General features: G+C 47.7%; 8 protein-coding genes across 8 annotated transcripts; 3 read left to right on the plus strand and 5 right to left on the minus strand.

Annotated features, from left to right (window-relative positions):
- Positions 1 to 95: 95 nt before the first annotated feature.
- Positions 96 to 2,068, minus strand: GGS22DRAFT_49169 (WD40 repeat-like protein). Its single transcript, XM_047967236.1, has 2 exons — positions 1,556 to 2,068; positions 96 to 1,493 (listed from the first exon to the last, which is right to left on the minus strand). Exons 1-2 carry the CDS (start codon positions 1,912 to 1,914, stop codon positions 434 to 436), a joined length of 1,419 nt encoding a protein of 472 aa, XP_047816045.1. The 5' UTR covers positions 1,915 to 2,068; the 3' UTR covers positions 96 to 433.
- Positions 2,069 to 2,207: 139 nt separating this feature from the next.
- On the plus strand, positions 2,208 to 3,608 carry GGS22DRAFT_195950 (tRNA guanylyltransferase; the record flags this gene model as incomplete). The annotated part of the gene is made up of 7 exons (XM_047965747.1): positions 2,208 to 2,411; positions 2,475 to 2,564; positions 2,627 to 2,803; positions 2,865 to 3,037; positions 3,090 to 3,178; positions 3,232 to 3,336; positions 3,390 to 3,608. Exons 1-7 carry the CDS (start codon positions 2,398 to 2,400, stop codon positions 3,606 to 3,608), a joined length of 867 nt encoding a protein of 288 aa, XP_047816046.1. The 5' UTR covers positions 2,208 to 2,397.
- Positions 3,609 to 3,681: 73 nt separating this feature from the next.
- On the minus strand, positions 3,682 to 4,876 carry GGS22DRAFT_170465 (uncharacterized protein). The gene has a single exon (XM_047962443.1). The coding sequence runs from the start codon at positions 4,760 to 4,762 to the stop codon at positions 4,076 to 4,078; it is 687 nt and encodes a 228-aa protein (XP_047816047.1). The 5' UTR covers positions 4,763 to 4,876; the 3' UTR covers positions 3,682 to 4,075.
- A 185-nt stretch (positions 4,877 to 5,061) lies between these two features.
- On the minus strand, positions 5,062 to 7,218 carry GGS22DRAFT_195952 (general substrate transporter; the record flags this gene model as incomplete). Its single annotated transcript, XM_047965748.1, has 6 exons — positions 6,769 to 7,218; positions 6,627 to 6,707; positions 6,461 to 6,571; positions 6,078 to 6,404; positions 5,980 to 6,015; positions 5,062 to 5,924 (listed from the first exon to the last, which is right to left on the minus strand). Exons 1-6 carry the CDS (start codon positions 6,839 to 6,841, stop codon positions 5,062 to 5,064), a joined length of 1,491 nt encoding a protein of 496 aa, XP_047816048.1. The 5' UTR covers positions 6,842 to 7,218.
- A 2-nt stretch (positions 7,219 to 7,220) lies between these two features.
- On the plus strand, positions 7,221 to 10,288 carry GGS22DRAFT_170470 (bacterial alpha-L-rhamnosidase-domain-containing protein). The gene has a single exon (XM_047962444.1). It carries the CDS (start codon positions 7,383 to 7,385, stop codon positions 10,119 to 10,121), a length of 2,739 nt encoding a protein of 912 aa, XP_047816049.1. The 5' UTR covers positions 7,221 to 7,382; the 3' UTR covers positions 10,122 to 10,288.
- A 499-nt stretch (positions 10,289 to 10,787) lies between these two features.
- On the plus strand, positions 10,788 to 12,340 carry GGS22DRAFT_49203 (uncharacterized protein). The gene has a single exon (XM_047967237.1). It carries the CDS (start codon positions 11,055 to 11,057, stop codon positions 11,700 to 11,702), a length of 648 nt encoding a protein of 215 aa, XP_047816050.1. The 5' UTR covers positions 10,788 to 11,054; the 3' UTR covers positions 11,703 to 12,340.
- Positions 12,341 to 13,229: 889 nt separating this feature from the next.
- GGS22DRAFT_49209 (uncharacterized protein) lies at positions 13,230 to 18,401 on the minus strand. Its single transcript, XM_047967238.1, has one exon. The coding sequence runs from the start codon at positions 18,257 to 18,259 to the stop codon at positions 13,469 to 13,471; it is 4,791 nt and encodes a 1,596-aa protein (XP_047816051.1). The 5' UTR covers positions 18,260 to 18,401; the 3' UTR covers positions 13,230 to 13,468.
- A 1,111-nt stretch (positions 18,402 to 19,512) lies between these two features.
- GGS22DRAFT_49211 (something about silencing, SAS, complex subunit 4-domain-containing protein) lies at positions 19,513 to 21,765 on the minus strand. The gene is made up of 2 exons (XM_047967239.1): positions 20,866 to 21,765; positions 19,513 to 20,768 (listed from the first exon to the last, which is right to left on the minus strand). The coding sequence occupies exons 1-2, from the start codon at positions 21,590 to 21,592 to the stop codon at positions 19,732 to 19,734; spliced, it is 1,764 nt and encodes a 587-aa protein (XP_047816052.1). The 5' UTR covers positions 21,593 to 21,765; the 3' UTR covers positions 19,513 to 19,731.
- Positions 21,766 to 23,466: the final 1,701 nt, after the last annotated feature.

A 23,466-nucleotide genomic window follows, 5' to 3' on the forward strand; every position in this document is an offset into this window, starting at 1 on the left:
TAGTAAGGTACATAGGTACGTAGTTAGGTACGTATCTCCCCGCACGCGAAAATCAACCCAGAGCCAGCATCCGGTGCAACATTCAACCTTGGAAAGTGCTACATACAGTGCAACTATCTCGTACATATTAGCTACATCAACTACCCGGTAGCCGATGAATCAATTGGCAAGTGCGATTGTATGCCGCGGACTGCGCGGATCGGCATTGCATATGGCTAGGTATCAGGTACTAAATACTTGAATACGTCTAGGGATAGCTAACATTATATACCTCTATGTACCTTTATTTATTCACCTTGTTAGATATTCCCCTACTAGACACAGAAACAGCTAGAAACGATTGGTAGAAATGGATATGCTTAGGATTTTCATGTCATTTTTCATTGCAATCAAGTATACTGAATATCTTTGGTATTGACAGATTGTTGCTACTCTACTTCTTCCTGCCTCTTGTACCCCTCCCAGCAACCTTCTTACCTCCGGCTACTTTCTCCTCGTCGGGAGCTTCGCCCTCTTGACCCTCGCCTAGGCTTCTGCGACGCACGGTACCTGTCGATACCGCCACGAACTCCTCTTCGCTATCACTCTCGCCGAGATTGAATAATACTGGCATTCGAAATCCCGCGCCATCGATATCCTCGTCGTAACCTTTACTCGGGTCTAAGGTCAATACATCAATGTCCTCGTCTTCCTGATCCAGCCTGCGCTTATTGATCTCCTCTTGGGGATGAATGTCGAACTCGTCCTCCTTCTCTATGTACTCGACATTTTCCTCCACCTCGACGAAGTCCGGTGCCAACGCCGACCAGCGCTGCGGCGTAGTTACCGACCAAATGTAAATGCGACCGGTTTCAAGCCCGCAGGCGGCTAATACGGCCCTGTGCGGATGCCACTCAATGACGCCCTGTTCCTCCTTGGGGCCCTCCAACATTCGAACCAGACTACCATGGTTTCGTTCCCATATATATAATTCGTGATTGTTATACGTAGACGCGGCTACGTATTCTCCAGTGGCGCTGAATGTGACGTGGTTCCAAGAAAGTCTATTAACGACATCCTGGAATTTGTGTTCGAGTGGCATCTGTATCGTATCTGGGTCGAGGTCTTCTGCTGCGAGGTTCGGTAGATGGAAAGTCCTGATGATACGATCTTGAGAATTAACTAGTAATTCACGCCCAGATCCCGTTAATCGTAACGTAGTTACTACAGAACTACATATCTTCTCTGACCATATAATCTCGCGAGTTGTAGCGTCTATAATGTTGATGCGACCCTTATTTGTACCCGCGAGGATATGGTCTCCAGTGGCTGTCCACACTGTCGCCGTAGTCATTTGTTTTGCATCTTCTTTCGCTTGCTTCTCCTTGGTCGCTGCGTCGGCGTCGGTATTAGTACGCTTTGGCGCAGAGGGGAGTGTATGTTTAACGTCGCTCGGACCGGTCATGTCGACTAGCGATGGAGGTTCGTCGAATATGGATGCTACGAACATTTGACTATATTCACATTATGGTTAGCGATCATGGAAATGATGTTACTGTTGCCGAGCTATACTTACTGATTCCAAGGATGCAAATCTGCCGTGTAAATGGGCGCACGGAATCGCACTTCTCGAAACCTGGTCCCATCTTGTAGATCCCACAGAACTGCTCTCCAACCTTGACAGGCGGACAACAAATAACGACCACATCTAGACCAACTAAGTGAAGTTATAGCCGCTCTATGACCTCTCAACTTCCGCGCCACACCCATGGTCTCCAAATCCCAAACCACCACAGTGCCATCGACACGACCCGAAGCTAGGTAGTCACCTTTTCGATTGAATCGTAGGCATGTTGTGTGACCTGATCGGATTGTGTTGGTGATATTCTCAGGATAATCCTGAAGTAGATAATCGTCAGAAAGTAACAGATTCATGTTGACGCGATCATGTTCCGTGATTCAGTAGGAGAGGTAATTGGGTTTATGACGTGTTAGTTCAATGTTGTTTGTAGACGAATCGGATCTTATGTCGCTTTAAGATAATAACAATTTCGAGGTTTGAATCAATGGATAATATTATCAAGGGCTGCTTCCCGTTAAATATGCAGCAGTAGGTACCTTGATAGCCTTGCAGCTCATGCAGATATTGTACATTTTTGCAAGGATCTAGGTAGGCAGGGAATCCCCGCTACCGCTTCCCCACTATCAAATCAAGCACAAATTTAGAGCGTAGATCGACGGATGTACTCGCTGAAGCTAGGTACAAGTGCCCCGTTACTTACGCCGGACGGTACTTCGTACATTTATTTTATATATTCGTCGGGTTGTTAATTCAAAATTACGACTTTTAATCCGTTCAACTATCCAAATGCCATATCACATCGTTTACCAGCAGTTGTCTACAGATAAATAAGTGTGATGGCTAATTCAAGGCAGGCTACGCCCTTCAGATCAACTTCTAGATATAATATCAATACCTAACTCTTCATGTTCAGATTCGAATATGTCAAGCAATTCGAGCAAATCGACCACTTACTGCCCAATACCTGGATCGTGGTTAGAATAGATGGCAGAGGCTTCACAAAGTAAAATCCCTATATGATAACCCTGCATCTATAGTCTCATTCTGATCTATTATGTGAGGTAGACTATGCGCCAAATATAATTTCGAAAAACCCAATGATCGTAGAGCTCTTGACTTGATGAATGCTGCTGCCAAAGCAGTCGTGAGTGAGATCCATGATATTACAATCGCATATGGCGTTAGCGACGAATTCAGTTTCGTTTTCCACAAGTCAAGTGCTCTGTTTGAAAGGAGATCCAGGTAAGTTTCTCAAAGGTTACGATACCTGAAAATATCAAGGTAACTTATTTGAGACATACAGCAAGATAGTTTCGACAATTGTCTCAACATTCACAGCCTATTATATCCATCTATGGGCAACCTATTTCCCAGACACGCCATTATCTCCTCCCCTTCCTAGCTTTGATGGCCGAGCCGTTTGCTACCCCAACGTACAAAACCTACGCGACTATATGAGCTGGCGCCAAGCAGACTGTAAGTATTCCATAAGTGGCTTGCCAAGTCCGTGGCATTAATCAACTCAAAGGTCACATCAACAATCTATACAACACTACATTTTGGTCGCTTGTCCAAATAGGAGGTGTCAATGCGAAGGATGCAGAGAAGTTGCTATCGGTAGGACGCCATTCCTCCGCAGAGAAGTCAGACTCAGACTGATCAATATCCAGGGGACCCTCGCTGCTGATAAGAACGAGATGTTATTCTCGAGATTCCACATCAACTACAACAACGAACCGGAGATCTTTAAGAAGGGGAGTGTAGTATATCGAGATGTTCGTTCTACCTTCGACAACACTTGGCATGACCACATACTGACAATGACCAGTACGAACTCGTTGAGCCAGGCACTCATGACGTGGCAACAGCTGTTGATCAGCTAGGGGAACCAGTGCAACAGTCCAAGACTCAGGAGGATAATATCAAGAAGCGCCGTGCCAAAGCTAGAGTGTTGGTTGATCATGTAGACATTATAAAGGACGACTTCTGGGAGAGACGACCTTGGTTGTTGTCCAACAAACCAGGAGCGATCCCTAAGGAAACATAATAAAATTACTCATATTCACATATCACCTTCCTAGAGCCACCTTAGACATTTACCGAAAACGAATGGAAAATATGGATGATCTCAAACGAGATGGACAAGACGACGACCAAAACACGTCGAAGATCCTTGCCATTGTCATGCTATCGCTTGCTTCTATTGTAACCATATATATCGTTATCCTGTTCGAATACCAGAGGTATTATGGAACGCCGGCTACCACCGAGGAGCACGAACTAGAATAAGCGAGCTGTTCATCCTCTTGTGATAAATGGCAACTTGGATATATACCATCTTGTACACCTAGGTAGTCTTCGGCATATACGTCTGTCGGATTGCCGTCTAGTCGACCCCCCATATGACGAAGTGGAGGACTTCGTAAGATGTGAAAACCTCAACAGCAGAAGCGCCTTTCACAGAAGACCAGGAAGATGATCTCATGTAACTGTATCCCAGAAACCACAGCCTTCTCATCCACCAGACTTCGCCCTCTGCGTCCTCTTCTCCTCTTTCCTTTTCCGCCTCGCCTCTCTCCTCGCACGACGCTCCTCCTTAGTCTCACCAGCCTGAGTCCGTTGCCGCTCAGCCTTCTTCGCCTTCTTTTTCTCGACCTTCCTTGCCGCCCGTTCCTCCGCATCTTTCCTCTTATGCTTCTCCGCCTTTCTCAACCTCCTCGCTTCTCTTCTTGCTCTCCTTTCCTCTTTAGTTTCCTTCCTCTCTTCTTTCTCGTCCTCGTCCGTGCTACTGTTCGTGGCAGCCGGTGTGCCCACTCCGCTCTCCGGCGGCGTAGGCAATCCCGTCACCATTTTCACCCCAACGGTTCCCTCCATCATGCCCCCTTTTACAAAGCATGAGTATAAACCGCTCGTGCCAGTATATTTCCCAGCCGCGCCCTTCGCTGTGATCTTCTCCAGCGCACCACCGCGCAATGTCTGTTTCATCGTGCCGGTCTTGGTATCGATGCCTTTGAGGGCTTGGTCGAAGGCGTTGAGCCACCATGCTTCTTGCTTGTGATCCTTTTTGCTTCCGAGACCGCGCCCGTCATCGTTGCGCTTGATCAGTAGGTGGTGCTTCAGTCCCTTATCGTCGCTTGTTGGGTGTAACGAGTGCCCGGTGCCCCGCCACCCTTGAGCGGTCAGGAGGGCGTGGGCGTTCATTTGAGGGATTATAGTTGGTCGCGTATATGTAGATATGCAAGAATATCTAGTATTTGATTAAGCATGCGGCATGTCGTGGTGAAATCGGTAGGTCTTGTGTATGAGTTTTGTTCCGTTAAAAGTTTAGAGATTGGAAAGTTTTAGTGGATCTATTTCAATTGAGTTATTGAAAAGCTCTCCACTCGCTAATTTCATATTATTAAGAAAACTTTATTCAAATATAGCATATATGCTGATATCATGCTGATATGTCATCACCACCCCGCCAAATCATTCCATTCCATTTTCACATATTATATTTAAACCCTACTCCTCGTCTCAACAATCGGCTCACCCAACTCAATGCCCTTTGCATCGACATCAATCTCCCCAATATGGCCCGTAGCCAACGTATCGCCAAACAGTTCCGCAATCTCCTCAAGTGATTTCCCCGACGTCTCAGGCAGGAAGAAAAAATAGACAACCGCGGCCGCGAAATTCGTCGCGATGAAGAGGGAATAGTACCTCCAACTAACAGCCGCAATAGCGAGCGGTGTGATCTGGGATAGCACAATAGCAACAACGGCCTTTATAAACACAGCCACGGCAACGCCCTTCGAGCGGAGGAAGAATGGGAATAGTTCCGCGGTAAGGACCCACACCACGGCGTTGAAGAACACGGCGTACGCCATCGAGTACAGGAAGATAAACGCGATCGCGCCCCTCGCACCCGAAAGGTCGCCGCCGCTCTGTCCGCCGTACACCGCGCTCAGCGCCATGCAGATGGCGATCATCACGCACAGGACCAGGGACCCAGTCCACATTGTCCTCGCGCGGGGCCATTTGTCTGCGACAAAGACGAGGTATAGGACCTGCCCGATCACGCCCATCATCCCGTACACACCGGAGATCAGGAGAGCTTGCTGCCCCTTGAAGCCCGCGGTTGCGTAGAAGATGTTCTGGAAGTTCTGGATGATCTGCGAGCCGCTGAGCTGGGTCATCGCGAGGATGAACGAGGCTGTTACTGTGCGGCGCACGTATTGTCGGGAGAAGAGCTTGGCGATTGCTGAGAACCAAGATGAGTCGTTTTGCATTTTCTCGAGATTGATTTGTTCCCGTATCTGGATGATCTCCTGGTTGACGATGTCGTGGTTATCTTCTGCATCGTGGAGTCTTAATAGGACTTTACAATGATTATTAGCTGGGTAGGTATAAGGTAGGTTGTAGTAAATACATACCTCGTTGTGCTTCTTCAAAGCGATCTTTTTGGATTACTAGTGGATAACCTGTTAGTATATTTGTACACCCGTGGACATTATTCGTCTGAGAAACCTACGCCATCGAGGAGAGAATGGAACGAATAAGATTCCAATAGCCAGACAGACAGCAGCTGGTATCTGCATGGATAGGGTGATTCTCCATTGAGCATTACCGGAGGCATATGACCCTCCATATCCTATCCAGTTGGCCGCAGCAAACCCGCAAGCGATTGCCATTCCTTGCAAGCCGACGACAAAACCTCGTTGCTTTGGGGGTGAGATCTCGGAAATGTAGACCGGCACGACACTTAGTATCTGCCCGCAAGCAAAGCCCGCGATGGCACGGCCGGCAACCATCATCCCAATGTTTATGGCACCAGCTTGTATTGCTGCACTTCCCGCAGCTGACAGCAAGTTAGTCTGTGGCTCCAAAGCTACTACCCCAGAGCGGACAACTTACCAAGAATTGCAGCCATAAGGATAGTATACTTTCTGCTGAATCTATCGGCGAGGTAGCCTGCAGATGCGCTTCCAAGAGCTTGGCCGGCATTGTAACAAGAGACGATTGCACCTAGATAACCGTTGAGTTGATGTAATTCATGCTTCGAATAGGGGAAGCTGGTTACCTGAGAGAGATGCGTTTGCTTTAGATGGTCCAAACATGTAAAGCTTGAAACTATCTTGACCCAAGGTCGTCCCGATGATACCTATTGCCACCTATTAGTCTACATTTGATATAAAGATTTTGATGAGAGCAGTGTTGCTCACCGCTGTCTATGCCATAGATGAGCCCGCCCAAGGCGGCGATCAATGCAATACCAATAATGAGAAAGCGCGCCATGATATTAAGTTAAAAAGGAGGTTTTTCATCACTATCAAAGATCAGGATACTGTTGTTCAAATCCATGTTGGGCCATTTAACCCTTTTGTCTTTTGACGGTCAGGGATAGTACCCGAGGTCGTCGACGTGCTCTTGCGGACATCTCTGGCCCGAAAAAATCTCCCCAGCCCCTAATAGTCGATAGGTCTCTTAGCTTAGCTAGGAAAATATTCAGCTGCAGAGGCTACGCATCGGAAGCTGAGCGAGGACCCGTATGGAGACGCGTAGCGTTCTCCAGGATCTCCGCAGTACTAATCCTAGGAATCTTTTAGGGGATCTTGGCTGCTTGGGGATGACCCCAAGTCTCGGGGATAAATCAGGCCGAGGTTGTAGGAAGCATCCTAATTTGATCATTAGGCGAGGAGACGAAGAAACTATTCCTGATGTTTAGGTATCGATGGGTATGCATTTTACCTAGTCCTGCTAACTATAATCTTCAATAAGAACGGCACTTTATCACATATGTCCATGGTAGTATTAGCATGAAAACTGGACAGACACGATGTCGGCTCCTACTTTAACTGCCCCGACCTTTGAGCACCACCATAGCGGGTTCGGCCTTGGCTACTCGCAACCTCGAATTTCATGGCAGTTTGTAGTAGCCCCTGATACACCAGCAGGATGGGACCAGAAAAGATATGAGATTGAAATCACATGGTCAGCCGACCAAAAAGTCGAACATGTCACAGCGTTTTCAAGGGAATCGGTACTTGTCCCATGGCCAGCACGACCGCTGAAATCGAGGGAAAGTGCTGTGGTCAGAGTCCGTAGCCATGGCAAATGCGCAAATGGGTCGGTGTCTCCGACGACATGGTCTCCAGCGAGCAAAGTTGAAGCTGGATTTCTCGACCGCGATGACTGGAAAGCATCATTCATCACCTCATCTACCAGGATTGGACCAAATGGACCATTGCAGCCGCTGCGATTCCGGAAAGAATTCACTTTGGATGCTTCGCTAGGCGAGAAATTCCATGCGAGATTATACTTAACTGCGATGGGAGTTTGCCAGCCGTATATCAACGGCAAACCTACGAGCGACGAGGAAATGGCTCCCGGTTGGACTAGTTATAAGCATAGGCTAAACTATCGAGTTCACGACGTGACTTCCTTGCTGAACCCCAAAGAAAAGAACGTCATTTCTATCGAGGTCGCAGAAGGCTGGTACGCTGGTACTCTCGGGTTTCGAGGAGGCACTAGGTTTCTATACGGGGATCGACTAGCTGCGCTGGCTCAACTCGAAGTCTATGGCGATGACAAGTCGACCCCCTCACTCGTAGTATCTGATGAAAGTTGGCGGTGCGCCCGTAGTCCTATCCAATCCAGCGAGATATACGATGGGGAGGTCTATGATGCTCAGCTAGAAGATCGAACGTGGAGTATCTCTACTACTTCGTCGACTGCAAAGGACTGGACGCCCGTAACCATAGTTCCGTGGCCTTCGGCAAACTTGGTTGCTCCAGATGCACCCCCTGTTCGCATTACTCAAACGATAGAGGCAGTTGACTTATTCAAGACCAAGAGTGGGAACACCGTCATCGACTTCGGCCAGAATCTTGTAGGCAGGATTCAAGTGCATAAGATTGACGTTCCGAAGGGTACCAGGTTGACTTTCAAGCATGCCGAAGTCATGGAGCATGGTGAACTAGGAATACGGCCGCTGAGATTAGCAAAAGCAACGGATACGGTCATATCAGCCGGCGATGTGATTGAGAACTGGGCCCCGAAATTTACATTCCACGGTTTCCGTTATTTGCAGATAGACGGCTGGCCGGAAGACAGTCCTTTGCTTTCTAAGGATAACTTTGCTGCCCAGGTCATGCACACAGATCTCAAGAGAAGAGGTGACTTCTCTTGTTCCAATGCTTTGGTCAACCAACTGTACCAGAATGTTATCTGGAGCATGCGTGGTAACTTTCTCTCGATCCCTACAGATTGCCCGCAAAGGAACGAGAGGCTTGGTTGGACAGGAGATATTCAAGTTTTTTGCCCAACAGCTAGTTTCCTGTTTGATACGGTCGGAATGCTAAAAGACTGGCTCCAGGATCTTGCGGCAGAGCAGCTACAAGAGGGACGAGGCGGTATTCCGCCGTTTATATGCCCCGAGATCCCAATGTCAGGTTGGCCACACATGCCCGAAGCTATTTGGGACGATATTGTTGTCTTAACCCCACACGTTCTCTATCAGTTCTCTAAAGATGAACAAATCCTTTCTCGTCAATTTTCGAGTATGCAGCAATGGCTCGAGAATGGGGTCAAAAGAGGGCATGATGGTCTTTGGGATGAAGATCATTGGCAGCTCGGTGACTGGCTAGATCCTAAAGCACCCCCTAATGATCCGTCAAACGGCCCAACAGACACAATTCTCGTCGCAGATGCGTATCTCGTCCATACCACTGAAGTTTTCACCGAGATCTGTAAAGTCTTGGGGAAGGCTGACCTAACCGAGAAATACGGTTTGCAGACGGAATATCTAAGGCGCAAATTCCAACACAAATACATTACACCGGCTGGTAAGCTTGTGTCAAACACGCAGACAGCCATTTCACTAGCCATAGAATTTTCGCTGTACTCAGGTTATCAAGAACTTAGCCTGGCAGCGCATGATCTCACGAAGCTGGTCCAAAAAGCCAGGTTCAATATTGCTACAGGCTTTGCTGGGACACCAATTATCGCTCATGCTCTCACCAGAGTGCATCGATCACAGCTCGCTTATCGGATGCTGCTTGAGAAGACCAATCCATCTTGGCTATACCCGGTGACCATGGGTGCCACTACCATCTGGGAAAGATGGGATGCTATGCTCCCTGACGGTTCCATTAATCCAGGCACAATGACTAGCTTCAACCATTATGCATTAGGATCTATAGCAGACTGGTTGCACGCTACAGTTGGCGGCATCAGTCCAGATGAGCCGGGCTGGAAACGGATTCTTGTTCGTCCTATCCCTGGCGGCAACATCACTGATGCAAACGTGTCGTTCAATGGGCCGTACGGTCTGATAAGCTGTAGGTGGAAAGTGGTTAACGGGAAATTTTCTATGACTTTGACTATTCCTCCAAATTCCAGTGCGAGGGTATTTTTGCCGTTAGACGACAGGAACGATGTCTGCATTGACGAAACCGAAGGTCAAATCCTAGGATCTGGCACTCATAATCTAGAATGCAATTTTGAGGCGGCAGAGTGGCCACCTAAGAGGCTTATTGCTCCCCATATACAACCACCCGAGGAAGACATTGCGTAAAATAAGTCAAAGATATGGATTTCTGGGTGATGGAGATAAATATATCCTAACGAAATTATAAGCATGAGGGATATGAGTTATAGAGTTTCAAGCGATAATAAGAACGAAAGAATGTTTGTGTTACTCAAGTTAAAATGACTAAGCTTCCGGAATGGCTTACCTAAGACATCGAAATAGATTACCTAAGTATTTACGTAATCGTCTCTCTTTTGCTTAGTAACTTTGAAGTCAGCAATATTGCGAGCAGTTGTATTCATGCCATTCCAAAGTCATTGATAGTTCTCAATTTCCAATATTCTGCGCCCTATTTCTATGCTCTGTGATAGATATAGCTGCTTAGTAAAGTAGGGGACTAAATGGGAATAACTTCTTCATATACCAGTTATACGCCTCACTCTTCATACCTTCCACATCGACTTTTAGTACAGTAAACAGGCCACCTGGGGATCAAATAGGTGAAGGTGCTTCTGTAGAAAGCTAACGGGGCTAGCACCACTTACAGCACACGTAGGCGCCTACAGCGAGTACTGCAATGGATGTATCCACTAATATAGGGCTGAACTACCATGGATAGGTACCCCACCTTACACCACTAACAGCCCTAGAGTCGACCCCGCAGGTAGCATCAAAAGATCATAAACTTTATTTACCTTGCTTCATAGAATAGTAACTTTAATAGCCGCCATCTTCACTATGTTCTAAGCTCAACACCAACATTTGCAACAACATAGGTCATTACCGAGATATTAGGTACTGCCACTACTTCTGTTAAATTATCTTGCATAGAGACTCAACTGAGGCTTTCTTTACTCGATATCGATATCAATCTCCCAAACATTACCTACTAGGTATCTTTACTGTCTCTGTTACTATCAAGAATCACTCGGTATCATTCCAAACACCACCACCAATTCCAGCAAAACCGAACCAACAATGCTCCGCCGACCGCCAACAACCCTCACACTCACAGCCGAGGACGTCGCGTCCTACGAAGACCGACGATACGCGACGCAAACCCAATCGCAACCACAAACCCAAGCACCCTCCCGAGCAGCTTCTCACCAACCATACTCGCACCAACCCCAACCAACAGCAATGGACACCTCCCCCTCCATAACCCCGTCCCCGCCCCCCGCAGGCGACGACGAAGACATGCAAGACGTAGACGTCGACGTGGACGACGCCGACGTAACCGACCCCTTCATAACCGCGCCCCGCCGCGCCGCCCGGGACCAATTCACAACGCGGGAAGTCTCTCCCGGCGCCGTGCGCGCCGCGTACCTGCAACAAGTACGCGCAACCAGAAGCCAACAACAACAACAACAACAGCAACAACAACAACAACAAACCCCCGTCCCCACCGCCCCCCAAACCCGAATGCAGCGGATCACCGGCTCCAGCACGCAAACCGTAAGCGCGCCACGAACACGCACAGCAACAAGTCGGCAAGGGAGCAACGAGCCATCAGCAGTGCCAGCCCCAGCGCCCGGACGTATGATGACGCGGAGCAGGGAGGAGCGGATCGGGGTATCTGGGACGGGGGCGAATGCGGGAGCGGGAGGGGGACCGAGACGGCGGTAGGGGCGCGCTCGGACACGGCCTGGTCCTTACGATTTGTATATATCCCTTTTGAGTCTTGTGTATTTTGGCGCTGATTGATGTATGTAGGTGATTGGGAATGGGAGTTGGAGGTCTTGGATATGCTCTTTTTCACTCTCGTGTACGCTATGCTGGACTCGAGGTTTCTTGCCTCGTCTCTTGAGTGAAATGAAGGGCTGGGATACCTTTCCCGTGTCGCTACTTACTGTGTCTGCATGGTAGTTGGTGGCTCTCCTGTCGGTGCGTATCTGCCTGGGACTTTGCTAGCTGCTTGTCAGTGAAACGTTATCCTATTTTATAGGTAGACTTTGCCTGGCAGAGTGGTTTAAATGCGAGAGAACTCGTAACTGGTGGAAGTAGAGGCCAGACAATGATCGTTGTGGGAAGTTAGGCATGAGGTGGGAGATGGGCGCTGTTAATTCATTTGGTAGAGGAGGGTGATGAGGAGAGAAAGCGGTTCTTTGAGGAAAAGATTTATGGGAGCTCCTGAGTTTATGGGCTAAGTCACGGTCTACGCTCGATTCCTAAGCCTTTCTGATGGAGAATATCGAGGTATGCTATATGCTCTTATGAATCTTTACATCTATTCTAGATAGGAGCCAACCGCTAATCAACTGTTCATTACAGCATATCACAATTAGCTTGGACAAATTTCAGTGGGAGGAGAGGTGGGCCTGCACCTCTTTTGAGTTACGTTAGATGTAAGAAGCCAAAAGGTTTTCGGGGATAGAGCATTGAGGAATGGGCGAATACATCTGACGTTTTAGGGGGGAAATATTTATGGTAGATGATGCCGTTGCTTCTTCCATATTGTGGATAGGTATTCGTATAGATCATCTACATCACATCCACCAAATAGGATACGATGTCAGAGATGCTATACTTACCACATGGATATATAGTGTGCCAAGCCTACTACTTAGTCCCATTTCATTATAGGGACGAGTGGTGAACACTAAACATCGCATCACATTCACACATTTAAAATCAAATTATGTTTTAAATCTCATTTGTTCAACGCACTTATGTGATTTCACCATCCCGATTCCTACACGCCCACACACCACAGCACCACCAAGCCCAGACGTCCCCTCCCATCCCTGATCCATCCCTTTCCTTCCCTCCTCATCGTAAGAGACCAGTAGACAAACTGTAGTAGGTAGGTGAGGTGGCGGTATATCGTAGTCTAGGGGAGTAGTAGACGTAACGAATTCGTAGGTTCGTAGTGGTATTTTGTAGTGTGTGCTCGGTCCTCGTATGTCCATTGCCATCCGTACTTATTCCTCATTCTGTCCCGTGGCTCAAGGAGTTTTGTTCCATCCCATTACCTAATCGGAATTACTTAAGCAGTATTACCTAAGGTATTACCTAAGAGGCATTACCTAAGGAATTACTTAAGCAACGGCAGAATAGAACCTCGACCTGATGACATAACACAACACAAACTCGAGAAAGGGGAAAAGGAAACAGAACGCATTTTTCGGCCTTGGGGTTGTCATATCCTCTCGTTCCATTTCCCAACGCCAATGCCATGCCCTGTCATGCAAAAAGACACGATAGAGAAAAAACAAAACGAACAAACAAAAAATTCAGGTAAAAAACCATAGGTGCAGAGTGATGTGGTGATTTCTGACCACTAGCCGTCACGGCCGGTATCCCACACCGCATACCGTAGACGAGAAAACAAAAATAAGTCGGCCGTGATCGTACGAATCATCCTAGCTGGTGGACTATCGCGTGTCCATATCCTAATTAGACCCCGAAGTGGGAGCCTTCAATTTGATCTTCAACTTTGTGGGCGCCTTCGACGCCGTAGCTGGAACGGATGAGGGCTGCTTCGACGGCGGCGTAGGATTGTTAGTCGGTGCCGACGACGGGAGGGGTTTGCGCATCTCTGGGAGAGGCTTTCGCTTTTTCTCGCTGTTTGCGCCTGATTGGGAGGATTGGGATGCGGACTTGAAGGAACTGTTAGGAGTAGCAGTCTGATTCTGGGATGATGATACGGCTGCCGAAGATGCTCTAGCCTGGGAGGACTCTGAGATCCTGGGCGCGGGCGAGGCCGGGCCGATGGAGGGACGCGGGCTTTTACCGATATGCTTCTCATCGGGTCGACGATGCTTAGCCGTAGCACGAATCGAGCCAGCTTGGGGTGTCTTGCTCTTTCGTTTACGCAGTTTATCCCAGGCGGCGAACTTCACCGTAACCAGTTTCTTCGGCTTCTGCGCCTTCGGTCTCTTCTCAAGTTTCTCTAACTCTTTCCTGGGGATTTTGGAAGTGTTAAGCTTTACAAACTTGGTTGGCCGGGGATCTTCGCTCTCGGTGCTCGTTCGTTTGAGAGGCTTTGGAGCTTTCGGAAGCTTCGCAGGTGTCGGGAGAGTGCTTCCGTTGGTCTTAGGGACTGCCGCCTTTGAATCGGGCTGTTGAGACTCAATAGTAGGCCGCACGGGGGGCTGAACAGAGATACTATCCCTATGAGACTCGCCCATCTTTGACTTTTCCTTTGGTTTATCCTGAGATGCTGACGGAGTAGCACTTCGCGACGCAGACGCGGCGATGGACTGCTTCAGCTTCTTCGGCGCGGGTTCCTGGGTGGTTGGTTCTTTTATAGTAGGTGTAGAGACTTTTTCTTTTGATGTAGTTGCTTGCTTCAAGGACGGAATAGTCACCTTTGGAGTGGAAGCGGTAGCCGGGGGTTTGGGAGTGGGAGCAACTGAATGTAGTGGCGGTGGAGCTTCTGCTGTTGGTGTTGCTGCCTTCGCGCTCATACTCATGCTCCTGTTAAGATTCAAAGTAATGGTTCGCTTAGGCTCAGGCTTGGGCGGAGGCGGTTTGGGAATGGCTCGAGGCTTTCGCGGCTTTGTTCTATAACGCCGCTTAAATTTCATGAGGCATCTATTCCGAATCTTCTCTCCGCGTTCAACTTTCCAGTAACTAGGGTAAGGGAAGCACATCATCAATGACTGATCTTCGTCAAACAACACCGAGCAGAGCTCGAGGAATTTGAGTTGTTCTGTAGTAGTGAGGACGGGCGAGTCCATTGCTTTCCAAATAGCTTCCTGCAAGTCTTCATCATCGGTGGTCTCGGCTTTCAAGGCTGCAAGGGCAGCGGAAAGGTCCTCCTTACGAGCTTTCGCGTTCTTATTCGCCTCCATAACCGCATCATCTTGTTCGACGATGAGACCGTCTTCTGTTGGCTGGATTGGTGCCTTCTCCTCTGCCTGCTCGCCCTCTCCAATAGCCACGCTAGCGAGTCCACGGCACAATACTTTGAAAACCTGGTCTCGAACGAACGGCGAAGTGTCTGTGCTAGCAATGAGAAGGAACATTCGGACAAAGTGTCTATTGGCCAACATCCCTAATTCCACAAGAGATTCGCAAGCTTTTATACGGACGAGATCATAAGTTCTGTCCTGTAGGTACTCGATGAATCTGGCTGGGTTTTTCTTTATGACTTCTGCCTTCATCAAACGACAGTAAGCATCAAGGGCGGCGATCGTAAAACAGTTCTCGAACGACGGTGAGTGCTCATCCATCCTACGGAGGCGGTCAATCTCTTCGAGTACTAACTCGCAAAACTGCTCTGGCTCAGTATCGATAGGCTCGGCCATCACTTCGTCCTCGTCCTCGTCGACATCCACGGGCTCGAAGGAGTCGGGTTTTTTCTGTTTGGTCTTGTCTGGAATTTGACAAATAGCCAAAGCCTTGATTAAAACGCAGATGTACAGATCATCGGCATAAATATTGCAACTATTGTCATTGCGCTGAAGCTGCTCAAGGATGAACCTTCGTACTTCTTTGGGGCACTTGCCATCTTCCCCGCGAATGCGAGCAATAGCTTCTATAATAGCGCATTGTACCCAGTACTGTCGCTTATCCGAAAAGTCATTCGGGAGAGGATCCTTCGTCTTGGGATCGTAGAAGAAGTGCTTGTAAGTTTGAAGCAGATGTTTGAGTCCCCAGTTGGTGGCTTCTGTAGTAGCGTGGTTAGGAAGCTCGTCGATTGCCATTAGGCGAATTCCATAGTAGTACCTAGCGTCTAAGACGGTACGTGCTAAGATTGTCGCCATGAGAGGATGTGTGCCAATGTTGGAGAATGCTCGATGGAGGTAGCACATTGAATCTTGCTGTGCGACAACGTCTCGATCTTGCTGCAATTGCGATGCGTACATATAAGCAGGCATGTTGGTTTGAATCTCGCAGATCCACTCGAAGTCAGCATCCATGCGAATCCATTCGTAGGATTCCTGGTCCATCTTCGTTTCAGTTTCATCATCCCACTCACGGAAGTCCCAGGCTTCCATCTCATCTGGATGCTGCATTACATCCCCCAAATAATAAAGATCTCGAGGCGCATCGTCATTTGCTTTTGAGTTGTTGGCCATTTGTCTTTCACGTTGTCGACGATTCCTCTTGAGTCGTTTGTACTTCGTGTTGTATGGGATCTCGAATTTCACAGCCTTGGCGGTATCTTCTCGTAGTTCTACTATGTGCTCGTAGGGAGTACCGTCGGCCTCGTGGATTCGAATAGTCATTGGTCCAGTGAACGATTGCTGGAATTCGCCAGCGCGGACAGCATGGCTCTCTTCCATAACACCTCTCCAAAAATCGTTCTTGTCTAGTATATTGACAGCGCGGTAGGCGGCGTCTTGCTTTTGCTGGATAGTCATCTCAACGCAGAGCCTCTTCTTGTTAAACCGCTGATTCACATCAAACCTAGGGCAGCCGGACGAGAGTACCCATTGGTTCCAGAATGGCTCCAGTCTCTGATTCCCGGCTTTCTCGCAAGCCCTCCGAAAGGCGTCTGCTCCTAGAATTTCATCGGACGGTTGGCCGGATGTGTTAGCCTTTGTAACCATCCTGCCAATTATCTTATACACGCCCATGTTACTCGCTGACTTAGAAATTCGTCGATCTAGGATGAATAGGACCAAAGGTGCCTTGAGATTCATAAAATCAACCTCAAAGTCGCCTAAGTAAAGATGTTCGCCGAGATCTTGCAGGCACGGCCGTCTGATGTCAAGCTTGACAAGTCTGTCTGCCATCGACTTCATTCGAAACCTGAAGTCGTTATTTCCACACAAGTATTTCATGAAATGGTCGGTTAGGTACCACGCAATCCCGACGACGAGCCAGATGTCTGCTTTGGTGTTGGGGACAATGTTGACTCCGAACCACTGGCATGATAACGAGTACGTCAGTTTCCTCACAACTTCAACTTCGTTTTCCATGATGTCTCGGGGATAGAGTAGCCTGCTGCTACACAAAGAGAAGGCACATAGTGGTATAGTATCTTCAATCATGTCATCGACGAAGCAGATCTTATAGTTCTCAAAGGGGAACCGTCCAAATGAGAGCACCAGATAATCCATTGCCGTGACGAGGGTACAGCAGGTGTTTCTGACCTCTTCAGAACGACCTGGAAGACAGTAGCCATGTATCTTAATCGCATTGCGGTTTAGCTTGTTATCGTCTTCTTCTCGCCTAAATTCCGACCACAAGTCCACATGCTCGAAGGGACCAACGGCGAAGCCGACGTGCTGTACCGCCTTATTACGTTCGATAAGGAAAGACATCGTCTTCTTCGTGCTATCGTCTTTGTGAACTACTTCCCCGGTAAGATACCCAGCGCAGACAACTGTTAAATCCAGCATCTTGTCTTCTTCCGTGAGTTCAACACAGCTTCCACTATTCTCGTAATCTTGGGGATCTTCCTCGTCACGCTTCCTCTTGCGATTTCCATTAGGGTCACCAAAGCCCTTTGATTGCTGTGCCACAGATGTTCGGCGAAAGGCATCGCCAAGAGTGCGAGGACATGTGACGGAGATATTCCACGAATTTCGGGAGCCAGGGTCATCAATGCATGGAAAGATAGCGGACGCGGTACCAGGTTCGAGTGAATGACGCGTATAAACGTGGGGGTATCGAGTATCTCGTTCGTTGCAGCCGACAAATTGGAAACCGTCTGACGTATTTTTCACCTTGAAAGGTATACGGACTCTGTAGCAGCCCACATTGCCTTCGCTATCTATTAGGAGGTCTTGCTGCTCTGGCTTCGGAATGTATTGATTCTTCAGTATGATGTCAGGCTTAGTTGGAAGTTTTACGCTGATAGACCCATTAAGCGGGGTGCAGCACTTAAGCTCATGGTCAACAGCTGAAATTTCCTTGCGTCGGTGGTGTAATAGCGGCTTCATACGGCGCTTCTTTACTGCCCAGTGCGATGCCGATAAGCGGTAATTCTTAGGGGTCTGTAGTAAATCACACGGGTCTAAATACGATGCTTCCACCTTGCAGTTACTAACTGTAATCTGGGATGTATCGATTTCGCATTGGCGGGCGTCAATGTAGACAACAGGAATCTGATCGTGAGTACCGATAAATATATCGGTTTGGCCGTGGACACGCTGTCGAGCAAAGTCGATTTCGATTTCGACATCCTGCTTCAGCACTATGAAGGGACGCGAAGGGGTATCATCGATAGGAAGGTCGGCAGGAGTATCGCCCTTCTCGGTGGATTCTGGCTCCACGATGCCCGGCATTGTGGGCGTCTGCGAAGCCGCTATGTTCTCAGGTAGTCGTGATCATCGGTGGTCTCGCCTGCTAGAAGCTTTTTTCGCGTAGGAATATGGTCAGTAACGATAGTATCGCAGCGGCGCAAGGCGACTCGGTGGTCGTTAGATGGTGCTGAACGAGTGGAAATAAAGAAATGCAGAGTTGCGGTATCTTCGTTGCGTATGCGAGTACCTAAGAATTACAGCGCGACTTGTGGTTCGCAGCTTCAAAACGCGTAGAATAAAATACCGTTGGTATCAACAGTATAGAGGTTAAGATTTCCAAATGACTGATCGCATTAAATGAAGGGAATCTAAGGAAGAAATCAATCTTTGGTTGGTGAAGTTAATGAGATCGTAGAGTGTAAAGCAGCTTTTGCGCGCGCCGCCTTCGAAACTTTGGATAGCTCTCGTCTCAATAGTTACCTACTGTAGGTTCGGGGCTACGTATGATTAGTACGGGCGACAGGGGTCCAATCGAGTGTTAGTTGGCGCGTGCACAGCTAATAATGTGGGGCGTCGGGTACCTAGGGTAGGTACCTGTTACTCGGCGACGGCTGCCGACTACATATTTATCTTAAGCATCGCTCTTTCTCCGGGGAAAGTCCACTGTAAAAGAATACCTAGTATGCTGGGTTGACAGTATTAAAATACAGAGTAGCTGCGATAACTCTACATGTCCTCGGCCTCGCTCTTGCCCTACGGACACTGTAAATCAGAAGTTTCTACTTTATGCTGCCATTGTATTCCTCACTTCGGTCTCCTTTGTATTCGCTAGACGATTTATATGGGGTCTCTGCGTACTAGGTATACACTTACATATCCCACCCTCTCCCAACGCAAGAACGCAGGTTCTACATGTTAATGGCGGGAGCTCGATATCCTTCGGGAGATCATTATTAGTGACATATTATACCAGTTTGTAACTTGGCGTTGACTTGGTAGCATTCTCCTGTTTGCCCATGGTTAGCAAATACACCTTAACAGCTGTCATTTTGAAGTATCTAATATACTCCCCTTAGTCTGTATTTAGGTATTGCAAAGCTTCTCCTGCTCATCATATGCTACCTTACTGCTCCTGAATTCCTAAGGATTATTATTCATTGAATAAATTAGCGAACTTACTTAGTTCTTACGTACAAGCAATACCAAAACGTATCATAATTTACACATGTAACAAAATCAAAACATGAGTTATTAAGTTAATTTATTCGTTCACGTTATTTAAATGCCTTCCATTATGAGCAAGTCTTGATAGTACACTTAATGTCCCTAGCAAATGCATATGCATGACCATGAATAAATCAAGGTATGTGTTTGGCTCAACCATTGGGAGCTCAAACTGCTAGTCATTAGACATCATCCACACGAATACCACAACCCTGGAGATGAGGACAGCACTAGACTTAAGAGCCTTGTAGAAAGTTGATGCTTCTAAGCTTAAAGCTCGAGGCGCCGGATTAATGTTGGCGCTGGCGTCTCTCTCGCCTCTTTTGTCTTTCGTGAGCCTTCAGAATCTCCATATCTCGGTATTCTTCTGGTAATTCAAACTCGCCTTCCATCATATCTGGTATGGGATGACCCCAGGCCACGACGGTTCTACCTCTTCGTCGACCTTTGCTGAGGGCTGCATCGCGCAGATGTTTCTTGTTAAAGAAGGAGGTGAATTCCTTTGTCACACGAGGCTCCGCTGATATTGGTGGAGGTTCACCTCGGGATCTCTTTGAACTTGAGGCCGTATATTTTGCCCGTGCCAATGCCTCATCGAGAAGCTGCTTCGCGGATGCATCAACGTCGCTGTAATCCGGAGGATCACCATTGCTAACGTCGTCAGGGATGTCATTACCTTCTTCGTTGACATCAACCATTGATATATCCTCATCTGTTTCCCCCACTTCATCTAATTGGGCCCCTTCATCCTCGTCAACCTCCTCTTCATTTTCTGCCTCTTCCGCCAAGGCTTTCTCCTTCATTAGCTTCCTCTTCTTTTCTTCCTGACTCCATACCCTAAATTTTTCTAATATTACTTGACAACCCTTGATGAAATGATCTCGAGCAGGTTCGAATGTTTTCTTGCGACTTTCGGTAACACCACTAACGCCCATAGTCCTCAACCAATCGTGACCTTGCAGCTCGTTGAGCAATCGGATAATCTGATCTTTCTCATGTTGCGCACGGCCTTTCTCCGTATTACGAATAGACTTCTCTAGCCTCTCAGCTTTCTTGTGTGCAGATTCGAAGTAAGAAGCTGGTAGAGGATCTCCGATATCTTTGCCGTTGTATCGCGTCTGGAGAAAGGCAAAGCTAATTCGTTGTGCATCGTGTAAGTTATTGAATAGATGATCTCCGTATGTTCGCACTGTATCGCAGCGGGGCTGGTCGCAGGAGCCTAGCGCTGGATGTGGAGAGGGGATAGGGGCTTGTGATTGACGAATGTAAGTGCTAGGGAGGGGATGGGTATCGACGATGATGATTGGGGTATCAAGATTGAGGATATCTGTTTAATAGAATTGTCAGTATTCGGTAGCGATTTGAATGGGTTAGAAGGATTGAGATTATGGGATTCGGTGGTACTGAAATAATTGTGCACTTACGCTGTTCTTTAGGATCATTGCCGATTACTTCGTCATAATCGGGGAAATATGCCGACAGTTCACTCTTGAATCTCGTCGCTTCTTGTGACCTCAATTTGCGACCGGGCCGTTCTCTTGCCGAACTGGTGTCAGCTGCACTTGGTTGCAGTTTATCCAATTCATGTCTAATTCCATTAATCGCCTTCGCCTTGTGTTTTTTCAACGGAGGTTCTATTGCTGTCGCCGTCTTGGAATCTTGATGTGGAACGTGAGGAAGTTTATGCGATTTCTGGGTTGTTGTGACGGCGGTCGATGTCGTGGTTGTAGTTGTGGGAGGTTCGTTGATAGTAGTAGGGTTAGGGGGTTGTTGTTGTTGTGGTTGGGTCCTAACAGTGATGGTCTTTTGAGAGCTAGTGGATGGTGGGATGGGTCTGGCTACAATCTCAACCGTTATTCGAGTTCTCTTAGCCTTGTGAGGTTCGTAATTGTTCGCAATGGGGTCGAGTGGTCGCTTCATTCGCGGCGGGCTAGGTTGTTGTAAGATGTTCTGCGAATTTCGCGTCTTGATTTGTGTCGCGATAACATGAGCATGTTTAGCAGCCACGCTGTTGGCGTCTAGATTTGCAGTAGTTGAATTGTTGTGTCTGTCTTGATGAAGGTGGGCGCGTCGCGGATGATGAACGATGTGCTGCTGAAAGTGTTTTGGCGAACGATGAAGCGATTCAACTCGTCGCGTAGAGGTGGCCATTATTTGATGTACAAGAAATTGGCATGGCGATCTCTTGGTGGCACAGAACGAGAGGTTGAAATGGGATATGGTATGGTATTCCTCAATTGCGCATTGACATTGACATGAACTAGGTACAAAGTAGTGTATAGGTTATTCGACTTCAAGAAATTTTCAATGTTCTCAAACCCAAAAACTTTCTGGGCGCTGCTGTCATCAATTGACGGATACTTTTGTCGCTTGTCGCTTGGTACTTGCTACCCTCACTTTAGGTATTGCAGCGCAGGCGCGGGCTCTACAGTGTAGGTACTTTTCACCTCCTTTCTAGTTTAGTACTGGGCGCTTGCCTTTCGACTCAAATTGCACCTCCTATCTACTGAATTGCCCTTAATAGGTCAAGGTTTGTGTGAGTCAAATTAGCACTGTGTCATCAAACCATATTAGAATGTATTAAGTACCAGAACTGTTATGCATATGGCTATGTACCCAAGTACCTTACATAATAACAGGTAACATCCATGGATCCATTTATGTCTAGACCTGATGCCGTTGCACAGGCTGAGACCATCCCATAGGGCTGTCGAAGTGACGCAAGTCCTGACATATTACAAGTCAAATCTGTTTTCTTGTCAAAACATACCTTGTCTTCGACTAATTTTACGAGTTTACAACTCTTAATCACATGCAAGTGCTAGGCATTTAAAGTTTCTTCTTTCTTGATCTTTGCCTTTTTTTCAATTTGTGATTCAAGTTGAATCGCCATTGGTAGATAATTAGTATTGGAGATACCTAATAGATCCATATCGTGAATTTCAAGTAACACGGCAGTAAAGACACACCTGCGCAGCTTCCGAATGGCGGAACATAACAGTTTCCTAAATTTATACCCATTCCAGCCTATAACGTCAGTCAGTTACACAGACCAAATCTTGCACTGAGGCGTGTACATATCGCATCCATAGCAACATGCCGCTTAACCGGTTAGTTTACACATACCGGTACATCGGTAAGTTATTGCGTCATACTGAACAAAGCTACATACAAGGTCAGGCATTCAAGTCGACGCTCTCTACAACCTGCATCTACATATCAATTCTTCAAGATTACTCGACCTTTGGGGACCTATGGTAAGGGGATTTATACCTATGAATCGTCATACATGGCATTCCTCTATTGTATTACATAGTACAACTTTGGAGGCACTTCATTTTTATTTTTGGTGATGACATCTACCAATCTAAGTAGCAAAATGTCCGAGAGAGACCCTACCGACCACACACTACATACGTCACCGACACCATCGTTTGCGCGAAGACGATCGCCGTCCTTTTTATCTCCATCCCCGTCTGCATCTGCATCTCCGTCGTCATCGCAAGCCCCGCAGAACCCCGTCCCAGAACCCGGATCGCTGCCGTTAACCCCACCCTCGTCACCCGGTCTACCCGGTCTGCCCCGTAAAGATTCTACCACTTCTCCCGACCGATCTACTACAACATCACATAAGAGCCACCAGGAGTATTTAGACTCATTAAAACCACCGTCGGAAGATGAGTTTCGGAGATTAGCAAAACTGCAAGAACAGCGCGAAAAAGAACATAGATGCCGCAGCCAAGAGCTACGTCACCGGAGCATAGTTATGGCACAGAAAGGCATGGAGGCAAGGCATGATTTTATGCAAGCGAAGGCGGCCGAGGAGGAAGAAGAACATGAAGGACGTCACCGCTCTATATTTGGACACAGGCATTCGCATTCCAAATCGCGCTCAAGACAGAGAAGTAAGAGTGCTACCACTCATGGAGAAAATAGTGCGGAAGATTCCATCAAATCAAAGGCAGCAACGGTAATACAGCGGACATATCGCGGATATCGTGTGCGTAGAGAGATGCAAGGGTTAG

This window comes from Annulohypoxylon maeteangense (genome assembly GCF_022496945.1).
Source record: "Annulohypoxylon maeteangense strain CBS 123835 unplaced genomic scaffold GGS22scaffold_16, whole genome shotgun sequence".
Classification (NCBI taxonomy): Eukaryota; Fungi; Ascomycota; class Sordariomycetes; order Xylariales; family Hypoxylaceae; genus Annulohypoxylon; species Annulohypoxylon maeteangense.